The sequence below is a fragment of the Manis javanica genome, chromosome 8 (genome assembly GCF_040802235.1).
Source record: "Manis javanica isolate MJ-LG chromosome 8, MJ_LKY, whole genome shotgun sequence".
Lineage (NCBI taxonomy): Eukaryota > Metazoa > Chordata > Mammalia > Pholidota > Manidae > Manis > Manis javanica.
In genome coordinates this window covers 12749254-12766864 of record NC_133163.1, presented here as the reverse complement: position 1 = coordinate 12766864, position 17611 = coordinate 12749254, and the positions used below count along the sequence as shown (strand labels likewise).

Sequence of the window (17611 nt, the reverse complement as noted above, 5' to 3'; positions counted from 1 at the left end):
ACATGGTTCACCCATTGCTTCATAAAAATGATCCGAAAAGTTGTCAACACCCACCTTCAGTCCTTGTACGGACTCTCAAGACTTGAAGCATGGGGCTTGGGGGAGAAGCAGATTTATGACTGTCTGAATGTGCCAATATTGTCTGTGAAGGAGCATCCTTAAAGACCCTCAAGAACAGCGGATGCTCTAATTCCTACTATATTAAATAAATAGCTATAAGATTCATGACCATGTACTGAGCATTACTCACTGTGCATAATAATAGAGCCACTCACTCAGTCATTTTTGAGAGGACATTGGCTTGCATTTGAGATGCCTGGAATTAGGAAGGAATACAAGGTGTGTAGTAATGGTGTTTTCCCTGGTAATAAAATCATCATAAATGCACAGCCTGCTTTAAAGTTGACAAAATTCTCTCTCCCCTCCTCCATCTTTTGGTGCTCACCAAGGGTTACCTCCCCATTTTTCTTTTAAGATGTTGTTATTCCTCTCCCCATTTATCAGCAGTAACTTGTGCCCACTGTAGAAGCATCAGAAAACATATGGAAGTAAGACACAATAGAAATTGCCAGAATCCCATCACAATTCACCATTATTAACAACTCATTTGGCCACACGACTCCAATGGGCCGCCCACTAGATTCTACATCTGGAACTGTTCCTCCATAACAAGCCCTGTGTCCTTCATGTTCTCCAGGCACCTCAAATGCAAGCTGACATCCTCTCCTGTCTCTTAGGCCCCCTCTCATTTCAGCCACAGCTGGGGTGGAAGTTCTGAGTCCCATCCTGCCTTCCCAGGGCACAGACAGGTTCTGAGGTCACCTGAGGGTGGACAAAGGACCAATGATATGTGATGAGCGCTGGGAAGCTGTGCTGCCCAGTAGGGACGAGTGCAGCAGCCGCTGGTGGACATCCTCGTGGATGCTGCTGGTGCCCATCCATGCCCTGAGCTCCCCGGCAGCTGTAGGTGGTTCCCCAGCATGACAGCTCCCCTTAGGCTCAGGTTGCTCTGCTCCTCCACCTGAGAGTGTTCTTGGACCCCCAGACCCTCCACCAGAGGCATCTGCACCCAGCGGGGCAGGGGCTGGTGCATACATGGCAGTGTCCCTGTCCTCTGGCGGACATTGCCGAGCTGTGTGCCACGCGGCTCCTCAGAGGGCCTCCAGCGGGACTAATGTCTCACTTCCTTGGCTGCTGACTTGTCTCTTGGACTCACTTCCCACTGAAGTCCCTGCATCTCTGTATTTGTCTTAGTCTCACGGGCTTCTTTTGGGGAATCCCCAACGAAGGCAGTACTATTTCCTTTCCCTTCCTTCTCCTTGGGTCCCTGTATTAGACTTTGCTAACCTGATATGACAAATAAACCCCAAGCTGCTTTGCTCAAATACAGCAGAAGTGTGTGCCTCTCTAGTGCAACAGCCCAGGGCAGGTCTTCCCAGGGGAGTGAGCTAGTTCAGCAGCAGGTGGGATCTCCTCGCCCAGCCACCCCGGGACCCAGGAGCTGTGCCATCACACGCCGTGACCCCCAGGGGGCGCTAGTTGTCAACATCCCAGCCCCTCCCGGGAGGCGCGTGGCCAGGCCGGGACGATGTGGTGCATGTATGCACCTCACCTCCACTCACGTTCCTTGGAGAGAAGCCACTGTTGTAGCCACACCTAAGTGAACAGGGAGGCTGGTGAGCCATTTACCCAGCTCTCCTGCTGGGGGCGGGATGGGGGGGAATGCCTTCTGGTGAGCAATCAGCAGTCTGCCATAGCCCTCACGTAAACTTCTGAAACAGACAACCAAATTATTGTTTGTGTAAGTAGAAACTCAGTTACATTTTTTTATTATTTTACTCTACCTTTTTGTAATTTCAGGCAGTCGGGGAATTGGGTACCTGCTCTGTGAAGATGACCTGCTGCGGGCCTCCCTGTCTCTGTCCCATGCCCGCTCAGTTCTTATCACCACTGGGTTTCCCACGCACTTCACCCGAGAGCCTCCGGAAGAGACAGATGGTCCCCCGGGGGCCATTGCTCTGGCTGCCTTCCTGCAGGCCTTAGGGAAGGGGGTCTCCGTGATGGTTGACCAGAGAGCCTTGGGTTTGTTCAAGAAGCTTGTCAAAGAGGCTGTTGAGCACGGTGAGCAGCAGATGGGGGCAGTCGGTTTCCCTAAATGGCCTTTGTGGGAGGAGGGTGGAGGGAATCAGTGTTTGCGGGACTGCCACAGGGCCCCCAGGCACAGTGCTGCGCACCTGACATGGGGCATTTTCCTTAAAGCCCAGACAATTCTTGGTTTTTCCTTAAAGCCCAGACAACTCAGCATTATCCCCCTCTTATAGATGAAGAGACTGAGGCTCCTAGAGGTGATTTCCCCCAGAGGCAATGGTGAGCTACAGTGGGAGCACAGGGCCACCAGGCTCCAGAGCCTTCCATCCCGCTGTGCACCTGCTGCCCTCCCTATGAGAGGCAGGGCGGCTTGCCGAGAACTCTCAGCAACCCAGGACAGCCCTGAGCCCCAGAGTTGGGGGTGGGATAGTTGAGAACGGAGTGAACGAGAGGCTCAGACACCAGTGTCCCACAGGCCCAAATGGTCAGGGTTGCCCCATGCTGCCCAGCTTCCCAGGTGCCCAGGTAGGCATTAGAGCTGCAAGTGTTACTGGTGTGGGGCCTCGAGGCTGCTGGCTGTGTACCAAGGTGGGTCTCAGGTGCAGCATGAGCTGCTGCCCCTCATGTCTCCTCTGCAGCTGCTGTTCAGCCATGAGCTGGGAGCCTGGCAACTGACTGCTTCCTACTGCCTGTCTCTCTGTGTTCCTCAAAATGCAGTCTTCAGAGAAGTAGCTTTCTTTAGGGCTTCAACCCCAGTAAGGGGTAACTTAAAGCACCCATTATTACATTGGAAGTGTCAGAAGGCTGTGTCTGAACACACAGAGTCCATTTCATGCAACAAATGTGTGTTGAGTACCTGCCATGTGCCAGGCACTATTTTAGGCTCTTGAGATCCATGGATGAACAACAAACACTGACAACCTCCTGCCCTCAAGGAGAGTGTGTTCTAGTGGAAGTCGGCAGACCTTAAACAACAGGTTAAATAAAATAAAAGGTTATAAACAGTGTAGTAGAAGGTGGGGAGGATGGGGGTGGGGGTGGGAGTGACGGGCCAGGTGGAGGGTGCTATTCTAAATGAGATGGTCAGGGAGGGCCTCCTGGGGGAGGTGCCCTTTGAGCCAAGACTTGAAGCTGATGAAGGAGAGAGTCCCAGGCTGTTAAGATGGCCAGGGCAGAGCCCATGAGGTGGCCGGGAGGCCCAGCCAGCTTAAGAAAGGGCAACCAGCCAGCCGACTGGCCTGGAGTGAATGAGGAGAACAGAGGCTGGATGGGGGGGGGCAGAGGTCACAGGGCCCAGACCAGGAAGGGCCTCAAGAGACACTATAAGCAGTTGGGTTTCTATTCTGGGTGGGATGGGGAGCCCTGGGTGGCCCCTGAGCAGAGAAGACTTATGTTCTGCCTTAGGATTTAAAAGATGACACAGGGAGCAGTAGGGACAGGGTGGAAGCAGCAGACCAGCCAGGTGTGGCCAGTGGGGGACGAGGCGGCCTGCAGCGTATGGGGCCCTGTAGCACATCTCTTTGGCCCCGTGTGGTTTCAGCTGCAGCTGGGCTGGGAGCTCTGAGTCACGTTGACCTGACCAGGCCCCACCGCAAGCCTATGCCCTGTGGGGGTTCTCCAAAATTATGCAAACTACTCAGCCTGGAAATATGGGGGCTATGCCTGCTAACTAGTGGTTGGGGGGCTCTTCTTGGAGACACACGGGTCCCTGTGGAACGGAGACCCCACTGCCTGGAGCAGTGGCCTTGAACATGCACGCACCCTCCTCCTGGCTTCTCCTCCTCCCCGTTCCCACCTTCCCTGCCCCCACCCCCCTGCCACCTGGGATCATCTCCCAGAGAAGTCACCCGACCCCAGTTTTGGCTCAGATACTGGTTTTGGGGGCCCCCAAATGGCACGGGTGGTGGTTGAGAGAGGTGACCACACCTGCCTGCATCGTGCAGGCAGAGCCACGGTTCCCAAGACGGGTGGGTGCGGGTGGAGGCAAAAGGCCTGTGGCGCTCTGAGCCTTTTGGCAGCATGACTGAGAGGGTGGAGCTGCCGTCACGGGGAGGACACTGCTGGTGGGGACGGGAAATGGCCAGCCACTGTGGAAATGGCACAGCAGCTCCTCCTAAACTAAAAGAGAAACCCCGGAAGATCCAGCGGTCCCACCTCTGCTGTTCACCCAGGAGAAGGGAAGGTAGGGTCTCCAGGAGGTATCCGTACACCATGTTCATAACATACAAGGCACAAGTGGAGGCACCCTGAGTGTTGTCAACGGATGAACGGATAAGCAATGTGACGCGTGCAAACGACGGACTACCAGCCTTAAAAAGGAAGGAAACCCTGACACAGGATTGCAGACATGCCGAGTGAAGTAAGCCGGTCACAAAGGAAAAAATGCTGCATGACTCCACTTACAAGAGATAACTAGAGACATTGAAGTCATAGGACCAGAAAGCAGAACAGTGGCTGCCAGGGGCCGGGGCCTCGGGGAATGGGGAGTTAATGTTTAATGGGCACAGTCAGTTTGGAAAGATGTGAAAGTTCTGGAGATGGATGGTAGGGATGATCAAGCAACAGCATTCACGGGCTAACAGCCGGAGCTGTACACTTAAGAATGGTTAAGATGGTAGGTATTTTATCACAATGACAATTCTTATAAATTCTTTTAAAGAGTGCAGGTTTGAGCCTGTTAAGTGGGAGAAGTCAAGTAGGCAGTGAGATCTATGAGCCAAGTTCAGGGGAGCAGGCTGGGCTGGGAAGATAAATGGGACAGCAGTTGGCGGATTGATGGCCTTCAAAGTCAGGACACTGGATGAGATCACCAAGGGGCTAAACGGAGACAGAGAAGAGGCCCCAGGATTGTGCCTTGGGGTGCTCTATGTTGAGAGGCAGAGGAGAAGATGGGGAGCCAGCCAGGAAGACCAAGAAGGAGCAGGGCCGAGGCAGGAGGCAACCCGGGGCAGCGTGTTGTCCTCACCGACTCTGCCAGCTGCTGCCAACAGGCTGACAGTCCTTTCCCTCTGACAGCTGGCATGGTGGATATCTTTAGCCGCCCACTTTCCCAGAAGCCCCCCTGCCCTCCCTGCCTGCCTGGCCGCCCGGCTCAGAGGCCTCCACTGGGCCCCAGCTGAGCACCGGGGCCCGCACACGCGGCGGCTTAGAGGGTGGGGTTTGCTGGGTGGGCTTTTGCAGAATCTTCGTTACATGTGAGTGAAGAAAGTTAAAATGATTTGGCCTTTTAATGAAAATTACTTCAGTTCATTTTAAAACCAAAGCCTAGGAAATGTCCGAAGCAGCAGCTCAGTCATCTCTCCCCTGTCCTGAGCATCAGTTGACCACACTGATGAACTGGTTCTTTGTAGCTCGGGGCCCATCTTGCCCTGCCTTCCTTTTCAGAGGCTCTTCCTCCCTGTGCCCAACTGCGGATACGTTATGTCCCCTGCCTGGTACCACTTCTTGCTAACAGCCTGTGTCCACCATCCAATTTCAAGGCAGTAAGAAATCACTAGCCTTTATGAAGCACCTACTGTGGGCCAGGCCTGCAGCTCAGAGCTCGGCACACATCACATCATTGCGCCCACAGCAGTCCTGGGATGGGTACTGCAAAATTACCCCATTTTGCAGGAGAGGAAGCTCATAGTGTCCCTGGCTTGCCCAGGGCCACACAGCTGGGAGTTCTTGCTTCCCATCCAGGTCATTTGGCTCTATTCAGCTTGGTCGCTGCTTCACCAGGCTGCTCCCCACGGCACAAAGGGGCACAGGGTCTTCCGGATTGATGTACCCGCACCCCCTCCCATTCCGTAGCTTGCATAATGTGCTCAGTGATCCCCCCCTGATGGACCACATGCCTTCTCCTTGTCTTTCCCCCTTTGACATGGGACAGGGCTGGGGAGGGATGCCCCAGGCAGCCACGTGGGGACACTTTAGGACCTCTCACAATGATTCTGGCTCCTCTGCCCTCAACGTGTGCCATCAACTGACTGGGGGTGGCTTTGGGTGACCACATGGTGAAGCTGGGGTGAGAAGCAGCTGTGCTAAAGCCATGTTTATAATACAAGCACGTGGTGTTAATGCAGACTGCATGTTTACTTGGGCTGGCTTTATGTGAGGGGTTGATGATGATTGTGGAGGTGGCCAGAGCTCCCCCAGGCTGATCCTTGGCACCCCTGCTGGGCCACAGAGCAGTGCAGGTGCTCCTGCAGAACCAGTGGGACCCTAAGTGTTGGGTCCAAGCCCCCCATCCTGGGCTGTTAGCTGTCTCTCACTCTGCATGGAGAAGACTGTCCTGGGCCAGTGAATGTGCAAGGATTCTACCCCAGACTGCAGGGAGGTAGATGGGTTAATGAACACCAAGTCAGCTTTACTTTGAGATTTGTGTGTGTTTTCCACATATTCTACAATAACATATATTATTGTATACATATGCATATATATCTATATATAACATGTCTACATAACACATATTATACTACTATTGATATATAATATATAGGGTTGTACAATAACATATGTTATTATTGTAATTAGAAAAGATGCTATTTTTAAGAGTCAAATGCATTTGGAAACCAGACTGATACCATTACCCAACTCAAGGCCCAGACTCTGGGACCTTTCCTCTATTGTTCCTGAACTTTCCTGAAGCTATGCAGGGAGGCAGGGGTGGGGAGGGATGTGAACAAGGGGTAGAACATGGAGTCATGACACTGACCTACATACTTGTCTTTGCCCAAGTTGTTTAGAATCTCTGGGCCTCAGTTTTCCTCCTCTGTAAAATGGGAATAATAATGCTTCTCACACACAATTGCTGTGAAAATTAAATGAGAGCATGCATGCCACGTGCTTAGCAGAAGGCTGGCTCGCTGTCACCATGGGCACCTAAATGTGTCCCCAGCACTCACAATGAAAGCAGGCCAAAACAGACCTCCTTCCACATTGTATTATGGGTACCTACATGCAGATTTGCTAGCCCACCATACTGGGGACACTAGCCCAATTCCATCCCTACACAAAGTCACTCCCCACCCTCCCCACCACTGCCAAACCCGGGGTTTACTCAGGACTAAAAGTAAGCTTAGGTATCTCTGTGTGAGGTGTTGGCTTACCTAACAAAGTATTCTACAGGGAGCTGCTATTCTGTAATGGTAAGGGTACTTTGCAAGGAAGCTTTTGAAAAGCCAACATCAATTCCAAAAATGCAGCAGTAGGGCTGATGTGTCCACCCTTTGCCTCTGTTTTCAAGGTGTCCTGAAGACACAAGTTCCATTATTAACTTTCCCAGGTGGACCGGCAGGAGCTGCTGAGGCATTTCTCTGCAAAGACGGGGACCCCCAGTCACCGAGGTATGTGTGTCCATCTGGCTTACATGGGTGGTGGGGGAAAAGCCCACACAGACCCCATTAACTTTAACAACAAAGCTTCTGCGCACCTCAGTCCTCCAGAGAGAACAGAGCTGTGGGCCCAGAGGTGCTGACGGGCCAGACTAACCAAGTCTGGGGGTTCGCAGAGGGGCTCTGGAACTGGCAGGTCCCTGAGAATGGCATGTGTTCCTGAAAGAGGGAGACTATAGAAAAGTCTGAAAACAGAAATTAGCAATTTCTCAGTCTAGGTCATGACCCATTAGAGAGCTAGATCATTTCATGGGGGGTAATGAGCACCTTGGGAAAATGAAGTAGAAATATCATTGTGTATCTTACATAGGATGGTAAAAACTCTGGTGAAACTGTGTTTGTATTTCTTACTGTGTGTTGTGATCACACATTCTGAAAAATACTTTATCACGTGTAGAAATATATTTCAGATCTTGTAGCTTCTAATACAGTGTTTCACAAATGTTTTGACAACAATCCGCAGTAACACATTTTGCATTGTAAACCAGTACACATACACACACAACTGAAATGGAAGTTTCAAAAGGCAGTCCGGACTCCCGCTATATGCGGTGTATTCTGGTTTTTTCTATTTCCATCTGTTGTGTTCTCTTCTACTTTTCAGAGGATGCTGGCCTGGACTAATTTGTTTCATGACCCACTGACCAGGGTCCACTTAGACTTTAAAAACCCTGCTTTAATCTGCCTAGAGGACCCAGCTATATGGTAGGTCATAGCAGATCTGGTGTTCATAATGAGGACCCTGAGTCACCAAGGAAAAGTTTATGGATCCAATATGCTATTTCAAGTTCCAAGAATGCGTATGGTGCACGTTAGAAATGTTTATATTCTCCAAACAGTTGGCATACAAACAGAGCTCTGGATCCTCAGGGAGATGCTGGAAAATTCTCTTCGGTGGGATCCCTGATGCCAGATAACATAGGTGTTGCAGTTTGCTGAGCGGAGGGAGGTGAGCCAGGTGGTTTGCGGGGAGAGAGGATGCTGCTCTCTTTGCAGGAGATGCATGGACTCTTCCCAGGAGTGAATTACTTCCTGCCATAGCTAAATGGGCCCTTCTGTCCTAAAAAATCAGTCCACCTTCAAGAGGCACATAACTGAGTTCTCCCAGAGGGGGAGGTCCAGAAACGGTGTTCTCCCTGTGGATCAGAAGGCATATTGATCCCAACTGGAGCTCTTGTCCTAAACAGCCATTGTCATCATTCCTGATGTGGCTCCAGAAGCAATGCAGGGCCCAGGCGCCTTCCTCCTGCTGATTCTGCTCTGCAGGGGCTCCCTTCTTCTGCCCTGGGTGCGCAGCCTGAGGTTTACATTCCCAGACTGACTCAGTGGCTGGCTCATCCTCACACGTGACGCCTCCGTATTCTGGCACAAGCATAGGACATGATAGGCATGTACATTGTCTTTTAAAAAATCTGAATAGAGAAAGCATTCAGAGTTAAGATTTTTTATTGTGGTAAAATATGCATAACATAAATGTTGCCATTGTAACCATGTTTAAGTGTGTAGTTCAAGGGCATTAAGTATATTCACATTGTTGTGTAATCACCACTGCCATCATCTCTAGAACTTTTTTATCTTTCCTAACTGGAAGACTGCACCCATGAAACAATGACTCTTTATTCCCCCACCCCCCAGCTCTTGGCAACCATTTCACTTTCTGTCTTTAGGATTTTGATGACTCTAGTACCTCATATAAGTGTTTGTCCCTTTGCGACTGGCTCATTTCACTTAGCAAAATGTTGTATGTGTCAGGACTTCCTACCTTTTTAGGCTGAATAGTAGTCCCTTATATGGACATACCACATTTTGCATATTGTCCATTGTTGATAGACAGTTGGGTTGCTTCCACCTTTTGCCTAGGGTGACTAATGCTGCTATGAAATGGATGTACAAATATCTCTTTAAGACCCAGCTTTCAGTTCTTTGGGGTACATACCCAGACTGGAATTGTTGTATCATATGGTAATTCTATTTTAAATTTTTTGAGGAACCGCCACACAGTTTTCCATAGCAGAGTTAAGACTTTAAAGAATTCCATCCTGGGGGAATTCGGAGAGATTTTTAAAAGTGCAATTTTCATATGCTTAAATTGGATGATCAGAACAATAGTCCTCCTAATAATGATAGCAACCACAGCCACTGAGCACTGAGTAGGTGTGCAGCTCCCTGCTAGGCACCCTCCCACATTCTCTCATTTAACCCTCCTGACACTGTATGAGACAACAGGTCCTGCTGTCAGGTCTTCTGACAGGTGCAGCAGAAGAGGGTCAGGTAGTTGAAGTGGCTGCCCCCAACCAGCAGCAGGAGAACCCAGAACTGGAGCCTACAATCTTACTGCCATGCTCTCTGTGCCCTGTCTCTCTATCTCTTTCTGTCTTGGGCTCGACTGGTTTGTCTTCTGTTTCAGTTCTTTTTTTGTCTGTTCTGTGTCCATAAACTGAACAAGATCTTAGAAGATGGCAGTGGTGGGCCAATCGCAGCCAACACTCAAATCTTGGGTGTTGGCACCCCACTAGGTGGGGCACCAGCAGTGTCCACTGTGGTGACCCTGACCATCTATCTGCCTTTCTGCATGCACAGCCTCTGACTCTAATAAACTGCTACCATTTCTGATGCACTCACTTGAAATGATCTGATAGGCAAGCCCCCAGCACAGGCCCTGCCACCTAGATGTTCAGGCAAGTTCTATAGGAATGAAAGGATCAAAGAAAGAATAAAGGAGGGAGCCAACGAGGTGACCACACTCTCCGTAAGGACTCTGTGCCCTCGCTTGCTTGCAGATTCGACCATCTGGTGGCGATAGAGCGTGCAGGAAGGGCCGCTGATGGCAACTACTACAACGCGAGGAAAGTGGACATCAAGCACTTGGTTGACCCCATTGATGATCTTTTCCTTGCAGCACGAAAGATTCCTGGAATCTCATCAACCGGTAAGCAAGGGACACTGAGAATTCAACAAGAATGTGTTAGCACTAAATGCCTTTTTATTGACTCTTAAAAACACGACAGGGAAGAGTTACATGGGGACATCATTTTCCACTCCAGAGATGGCCTTTGTTTGTCATGGTCAGTATAGACAACAAATACAGTCATTTAGAAACCCTACGTTCCCACAAGTAAGAAACGGAAATGACACTTAATCAGGCAATTCTATTTGCCCAAGTCTGAAATATCAAAGCTAAAAACTAACAGCAATATAATCAAGGTATGGCATATTATTTTGGTCATACAGGACAGATGTATCACGTATACTATGTATCATCTTATGAAGCATATCAGTTTCTAAATATATGTTAGATAGATGATTAGGGCAAAGTTTTGATTGCTAATAACAACATAATGTGCTCATTTGTGTTTGTACAGAATTGTATAGTTTTCAAAGAGGTGGTGAAACATCCCTCATATGGTTTAAGCCTCTTTACAACTCTGTGAGGTGGGTAAGGCAGGTAAGAGTGTTCAAAAATGAGGCCTAGGGAGGTTTCTTGAGGTTACCTAGCTAGTCAGTGTTGCTGATTGAATTAGGAATAGAGTGCACTCTTGGGACTCTACCCCAAATGAGATGCTTTTCATCGGAGTCATATTACCTCATGAATTCCTGAAAGGTTTGATGTAACTCCCGAGGAGAACCAGTGTTCCTCCCCTGGGGTAGGTATCAGACCTGGAGTAATTAAGGCCTGTTTGTCATTCTGTTTATTTATTCTCCCCAGTCAAACACGTCAGAGTGTTTCCCAGATTCATTAGTTGCCTTTGACTTTTGAGGTTTTGATGGGACAATGAAAGTCTTCCGGGCTGAGTAGAAAATTTCTGCAAATTTCCCTGGTGTTTTCCCAGAAGAGGCCCTGGGTGTGGTACAAACACAGTTGGCTCATACTTCCTGTCTCTCTGGGCTGGGCAGCCACAGAGGGTCTAAGGCCTGGGGGGAGGCATTCCCAGCACGGAGAAGGGATGGATCTCTGAGTCCAAAGGGGCAGTCAGGGTCCAAAGGAGCTGCTAGCCCACCACACTTCCCCCAGTGGATGTGAAGCAGGACAGGGACAGGGGACAAGCATCATGGTTAACTCTCCCTGCCTATGATGGAAAATGCTAAGATATAAACAGTATAGTAAGAACAGGAGGGACTCCATTTTAAGGCTAAGATTCCATTTAAAAAACCAGGGAATTAGGAAGTTAAGGTTCCTAATATATTCTTTGGTAATCAGCCATCAACCCACCCAGTCTTAAGGCAAGGCAAGCAGTCCTCACTGGTATGTTCCCAGAGCTTGAGGGAAACCACTATCTTGGAGAAGAACAGGATCAATAAATTCCTCGTGTTAAGTTTATCTTACAGAATTATCTAGAGGACTGACTGTAGATAGTGATACAATGTCTCTCACCAGACATTTGCCCTTTGTTCCATTCTTGAAAGCCTTAAAAGACAGAATCCTAAGCCCTTTGTGCCTCTGCTCTGAGGTTGTCCACACTCCCCTTTTTTCGAGCGTGTACTTTTTGCCTTAAATAAGGACTTTTACTGCTCAATTTGCTGTGTTTTGTCTCTGCACTCCTCCAGTGGTGAGCATCTTTGCTACTTTGCCATTTCATTCTATTTTGTAGACTTCAGCCCTAGTTTTTTCTCTCTCTGTTCTACTTCAGGCAAGTAGGGAGGGGCTACTGAGATCTCTGATGTGGACCTGCAAGTTCCTGTTGCCTGGGTGACCCGGACAGGACTGCAGCTGTACGATCACGCTCTTTAGTAGCCTGTCTGAAAATCCCTTTCTCTGCCTTTGGGAAGTTCTCAGAACACAATCTCACTCCATCCAGTGCTCTGTGGCTCCCCCAAATCCTGCGGTGGGAGGGGCTTAGTCCCCATGCCATGCAGATTCAAGTGGACACTGGATGCCAGGTGACCCTGGCTTTAGGAGTTGGCCAGGGACCTGCCCTATGCTGAGCAGGATTTCAATGAGCTTCCCTCTCCTCCCTCTATTCTCCCTTGTTCCCTGCTCCCTGTACAGCTGCTGCCATCCCCTCCTGCTCTCACTTTAATGAATTCCTTCCTTGTCTGACCTGCTTGATAATTCTTTCTCTTTCAGAGTCAAGAACTCTCTCCCCTCCAGGTTGAGGTTTTGCCTGGTATGCAGGGAAAGACCTCCCCAGATGCAGCTGCCTGGCAACAGGTGGACCCCTGATCTGTGCTGATCCCCCCAGTGGTGACCCCAAGATCCCAAAGGAAGTAACTGGAGCCCTCTGTTTGTGCCTTCAAACTGCCCTCTCTGCGGACCCCTGGACCCTTCTCTTGGTCTCAGGAAGCCAAGCCCCTCTAGGCTCCCTCAGCCCCATCAGGGATGCCCCCTGAATATTCCTTTCTCCCCTGTGCTCCAGCAACTCCCTTACTCCTCAGTTTCCATGGGCAGCTGCCTTGTCATGGATACTGCATTCAATTGAGAATTAAGACACCCCCCTCCCACCTGCCATGCAGGTACTGCCCCCCTCTCAGAGACTCTGCAAGTTCCGTCAAGAAAGCAAGGCCACAGACAGGACTGACCAGAGGAGGGAACACAGTGAAACTCATGAAGTGCTAAAGAGCAGAGACAAAATAGACAAAATATTGTGGGGAAAAAAATTCAACTGAGTAAATTTGAAATCTAATTGGCTTTATTAAGTGATTCAGGTATCAGACAGCATCCCATCTAGCAAGTAGAGAGATGCTTTGAGGAGTCGTACAAAATGGAAGGTTTTCATAGGAAGGAGGTGGAGCAAATAGTTATTAGCAAAAGTTAAAAAGGAGATTCAAGCAAGGTTACCTCCCCTTAGAGGGGAAACCGTGGGTGCTTTACCATGCAGATTTCTTCATCTTCTGGCAGGAGGGGATGGAGAGGGCCCACAGGACAGATTACCTTATTCGTGCTGTGCAGAAAATTCCTGATTGACTGTTAAAACGTCACATTCCTAGAATGGGTTAAAATTGTAATTAAGTCAGCTTGAAGGGAGCAAACGACTCCATTTAGGCTTGTTTCTTTGTTAACAATACCATTTGATATGCAAGGAGTTGTTCATTTCTGTTCCTTCAATGGGCTGTCATGGATCTAGAAAACTGTTCTGAGAAAAATCCTCAGGGTGTGGATCTAAGGCATTTGGTCATTCACGATTGCCTGATTCTTTTCCTTTTTTTTTTTTAAATAATTATTTTTTATTGAAGGGTAGTTGACACACAGTATTACATTAGTTTCAGGTGTACAACACTGTGATTGAACATTTATATACATGATAATTCTAGGTACCAGCTATCACCATACCGAGTTGTTACAATATTTTGACTATATTCCTTATGCTATACATTACATCCCGGTTACTTATTTATTTTACAATTGGAAGTGTGTACTTTTTTTTTTTTTTTTTGTGAGGACATCTCTCCTATTTATTGTTCAAATGGTTGTTAACAACAATAAAATTCTGTATAGGGGACTCAATGTTCAATGTATAATCATTAATCCACCCAAGCCTAATTTTCGTCAGTCTCCAATCTTCTGAAGCATAACGAACAAGTTCTTACATGGAGAACAAATTCTTACATAGTGAATAAGTTACATGGTGAACAGTACAAGGGATTGCCTGATTCTTTAGGTGAGAGTCTAAATGCTCGAGGTGGGTCAGCTCAGGTTCCTCTCTCCCCATCTCACAATGAATGCTCACCTCTGATGGAATCCTGCCCCATGTTCTATGCCTTTGTAGAAACAGACACGAAAACAGTTGTACTACTGTCCTGTAGGCGTGGGAAGCCTGGTCCTCTGTCCTTGAGGCCCTAGTTACCTTGAGGTCACAGCAACCAACTTCTAGAGGCAGATCCAGCTGACTTCTAGTCTACAGAATTCCCCAGAAGTGCCTGGACACAGGGCCAAAGGGTGTTCCTAGAGCACCACCTCAAAGGGTACAGGTTATAAGGCTTGTTATTTTTTTCATCTTGTTCCTACAAGGGTGGAAGTGTCTGTTAATTATTTTTAGCCAGCTATCCTGAACATCATTCATTTCACCACTGAATTAGTTAATTTTTAACATATATTTATTCTAGCATTTATTACGCTAATTAACAAACCCTCTGATGCCTATTATCAGCTTGGCCTTTAGACTGTAGTCTCCAAATGCTAATCAAATACTTCTGGGGTGTCTATTCCTGATTAGGCTACTCCGATATTAACCACGCACGCCTCTGGTATTGGTTAAAATTAACTGGCACACATACATTTCACATTCCTTAGACAGAAGCCTTTAAAGAAAACTACAGATTTGACTTTAACAATCTATACCAGTTCCCTTCTGCAATGGAATGAGTCTGGTCACACTAATGGGGCTCAGGGCCTTATGGTCCCTTGCTGAGCAGGAGTCACTTAACAGGAGAGGAAGTGCTGAGTGTCTCTAGACCCACATCTCTTGTGGCCTCGCACCATCAGCACAGAGCCTGCTCTGTCTGTGACTAAAGAACGTGCCCCAGTAGGGTCCCGGCCACACTCTGGTGAGTTCTTGACCTCACTCGTTTTTAACTAGAGAAGTTTCTAGGAGACCTGAAGGAGAAATACAATATATCCTAGTTGTCTGAAAATCTGCTCAGAGCAACCCTTTTCCCATCCCTGAGGAGAGAAGGCACATATGGGGGACTGCCCTGCCCCGCAGCCGTCCCTCGTTGTGCCCAGTCTTGGTTCCCCTTCCCTCCAGGGGTCGGTGATGGAGGCAATGAACTTGGGATGGGAAAAGTCAAGGAGGCTGTGAAGAGTCACATACGAAATGGGGATGTCATCGCCTGTGAAGTGGAGGCGGATTTTGCTGTCATTGCTGGTGAGTGCTTGGGCCGAGGAGAAGGAGGGACCTGGCTTGGAGCCAGAAGTTCCTCTCCTCCTCGAATAGTCTAGAGGGGACCAGGGCAATACGGGGACCTGGTTCTCAGCCTCTCGCCTCTCATTCAGTCATTCAACAGACATTTGCTGTGGGGCAGGCATTGTTCTGGGTACTGGAGTTAGGGTAGCAAGGGGCCTGCTCCACAGAACTCCTCTTTTCGTGTTGGGAGAAAACAAGCCCAAACAAATAAATACACCAGACCATGCTAAATAGTGATCTGAGCTACAGGTAGATGACGGGCAGGCATTTAGATCAGTGGTCAGGGAAGGCCTATTAGGAGGCTTCCCACCTCCCCTCTCCCTTACTGCTGCCCCCAGGCTGCCCCACCCCTCCCTGCAGCCGCCTCCTCGACAGGTTGGCCTTTCTTGTGTCCAGGTTCTTCCAGGCCCCACCCTTCCTCCCTTGACTGCGCCACAAGTTTCAGGAATGTTAACAGATACCTGAGAAAAGCAATCTCCCATTTCATCACCAATAGCCTGGAGATGAGCAGAAACCCCTGTGGGAACCAGTGCCAGGTAGGAAAACCTGAACTGTAACTGGTGCATTGCTAAAGGCTCAGTGTGGACAAGTCAAGAGTTAAAAACTCTAGGGGGACTCAGTCATAGGAAACCCCATGCTTTTGTGCATTTTACCTCTAGCAGTTCTATCAAGTTCACACAGTGGATATCAGAGAAAAATCCCTTTATGCTTTAGGTAGGTAGAGGGGAGAGGAACCATTTTGAAATATACCAGAGCATTCTATTCTCCTTAACAAGGCCTGCCTTCAGGAGAAACTATTTTTCCAGAACCTAACCTGCCTGCAGGGGTTTTATCAGAAACTATTTTATCAGAACCTACCTGGGAAAAGAGAAATACCCAACAGTAGATAGGCAATGTAAGCAGAGAAATGGAAATTCTAAGAAAGAATAAAAAAATGTTAGAGATCAAAAACACTGTAATAGAAATGAAGAATGCCTTTGGTTGGGTTCATTAGTAGACTAGAGACAAGCAAAGAATCTCTGACCTTGAATATATGATTCTAGAAACTTCCGAAGTTAAAAATCCAACAGAAAAAATACTAAAAGAAATAGAACAAAATATCCAAAAATTGCAGTGCAATAACAAAGGTGTAACATATATGTAATAGGAACACCGGAGGGAGAAGAGAGAAAGGAATAGAAGCAATATTTGAAGCAATAATGACTGAGATTTTCTCCCAGATTAATGTCAGACACTAAACCATAGATGCAGGAAGCTTAAAGAATCCTGAGCAGGATAAATGCCAAAAAACCACACCCAGACATACCATATTCAAACTTCAAAATATCAAAATAAAGAAAAAAATCTGGAAAGAAGCCAGAGCTTAAAAACACCTTACTAATAGATGAGAATTACATCCAACTTCTCCTCTGAAACCACACAAGCAAGACGACAGTAAAGTGAACTATTTGAAGTGTTAATACAGAAAAACCACTAACCTAGAATTCTGTACCCTGCAAAATTATCCTTCAAAAATGAAGAAGAAATCAAGAATTTCTCAGATAAGCAAAAATTAAGGGAATTTGTTGCCAGTAGACCTGCCTTGAAAGAAATTCTTCAGAGAGAAGGAAACTTATTTAGGTCAGAAATTACACAAAGAAAGGAAAAGCACTGGAGAATAAATAAACGAAGGTAAAGTAAAACCTTTTGATTTTCTTAGTCTTAACTGATCTAACAGGTAACAATTTGTTCAAAGTAATAATTGCAAAAATGTACTCAATTATATGTTCTTGTCAATGTATATCGCAAACTCTAGGGCAACCACTTATAAAAGTTTAAAAAAATGTATTATTGATATGCTAAGAAGTGAGAGAAAATAGAATCATATAAAATGCCCAGTTAAAACCATCAGAGGCAGAAAAAGCATGGAAAACAAAAATGGGAAAAAAGCACAGGGCAAGAAATAGAAAACAATAACAAATATGGTAGGTATTAATCCAACCGTATCAATCACCTTCAATGTCAATGGCTTAAATACCCTGATTAAAAGACAGATTGTCAGAGTAAGTCAAAAAAGCCAGACCCAACTATAGTTGTCTACAAGAAACCTATTTTAAATATAAAACCACATAGAAATTAACAGTAAAGGGGTGGAGAAAGATATACCATGTTAACACTAATCAGAAGACAGCAGGAGTAGCTATATTAATTTCAGACACAGTAGACTTCAGAACGTGGCCCTGACGGCAGGCTCTCCTGGATAACAAGGGAAGTTATCAGGAGGACTAAAGGGGGCATCACGTAACGATAAAGGGGCTAATACTCCAA

At 47.6% G+C, this 17611-nt stretch overlaps 1 protein-coding gene across 12 annotated transcripts in view; it reads left to right on the top strand.

Moving 5' to 3' along the window:
- Window positions 1–17611, top strand: part of DGLUCY (D-glutamate cyclase) — a 77221-nt gene that overhangs the window by 48894 nt on the left and 10716 nt on the right. For 11 of the 12 annotated variants that reach the window (XM_036991812.2, XM_036991810.2, XM_036991808.2 and 8 more), the window contains 4 exons: window positions 1861–2121; window positions 7316–7415; window positions 10244–10392; window positions 15146–15265. In XM_036991812.2, the coding sequence (XP_036847707.2) occupies window positions 1861–2121; window positions 7316–7415; window positions 10244–10392; window positions 15146–15265 (630 nt within the window). The remainder of the gene's footprint in view (window positions 1–1860; window positions 2122–7315; window positions 7416–10243; window positions 10393–15145; window positions 15266–17611) is intronic. The other variant, XM_036991809.2, reaches the window with a different exon arrangement.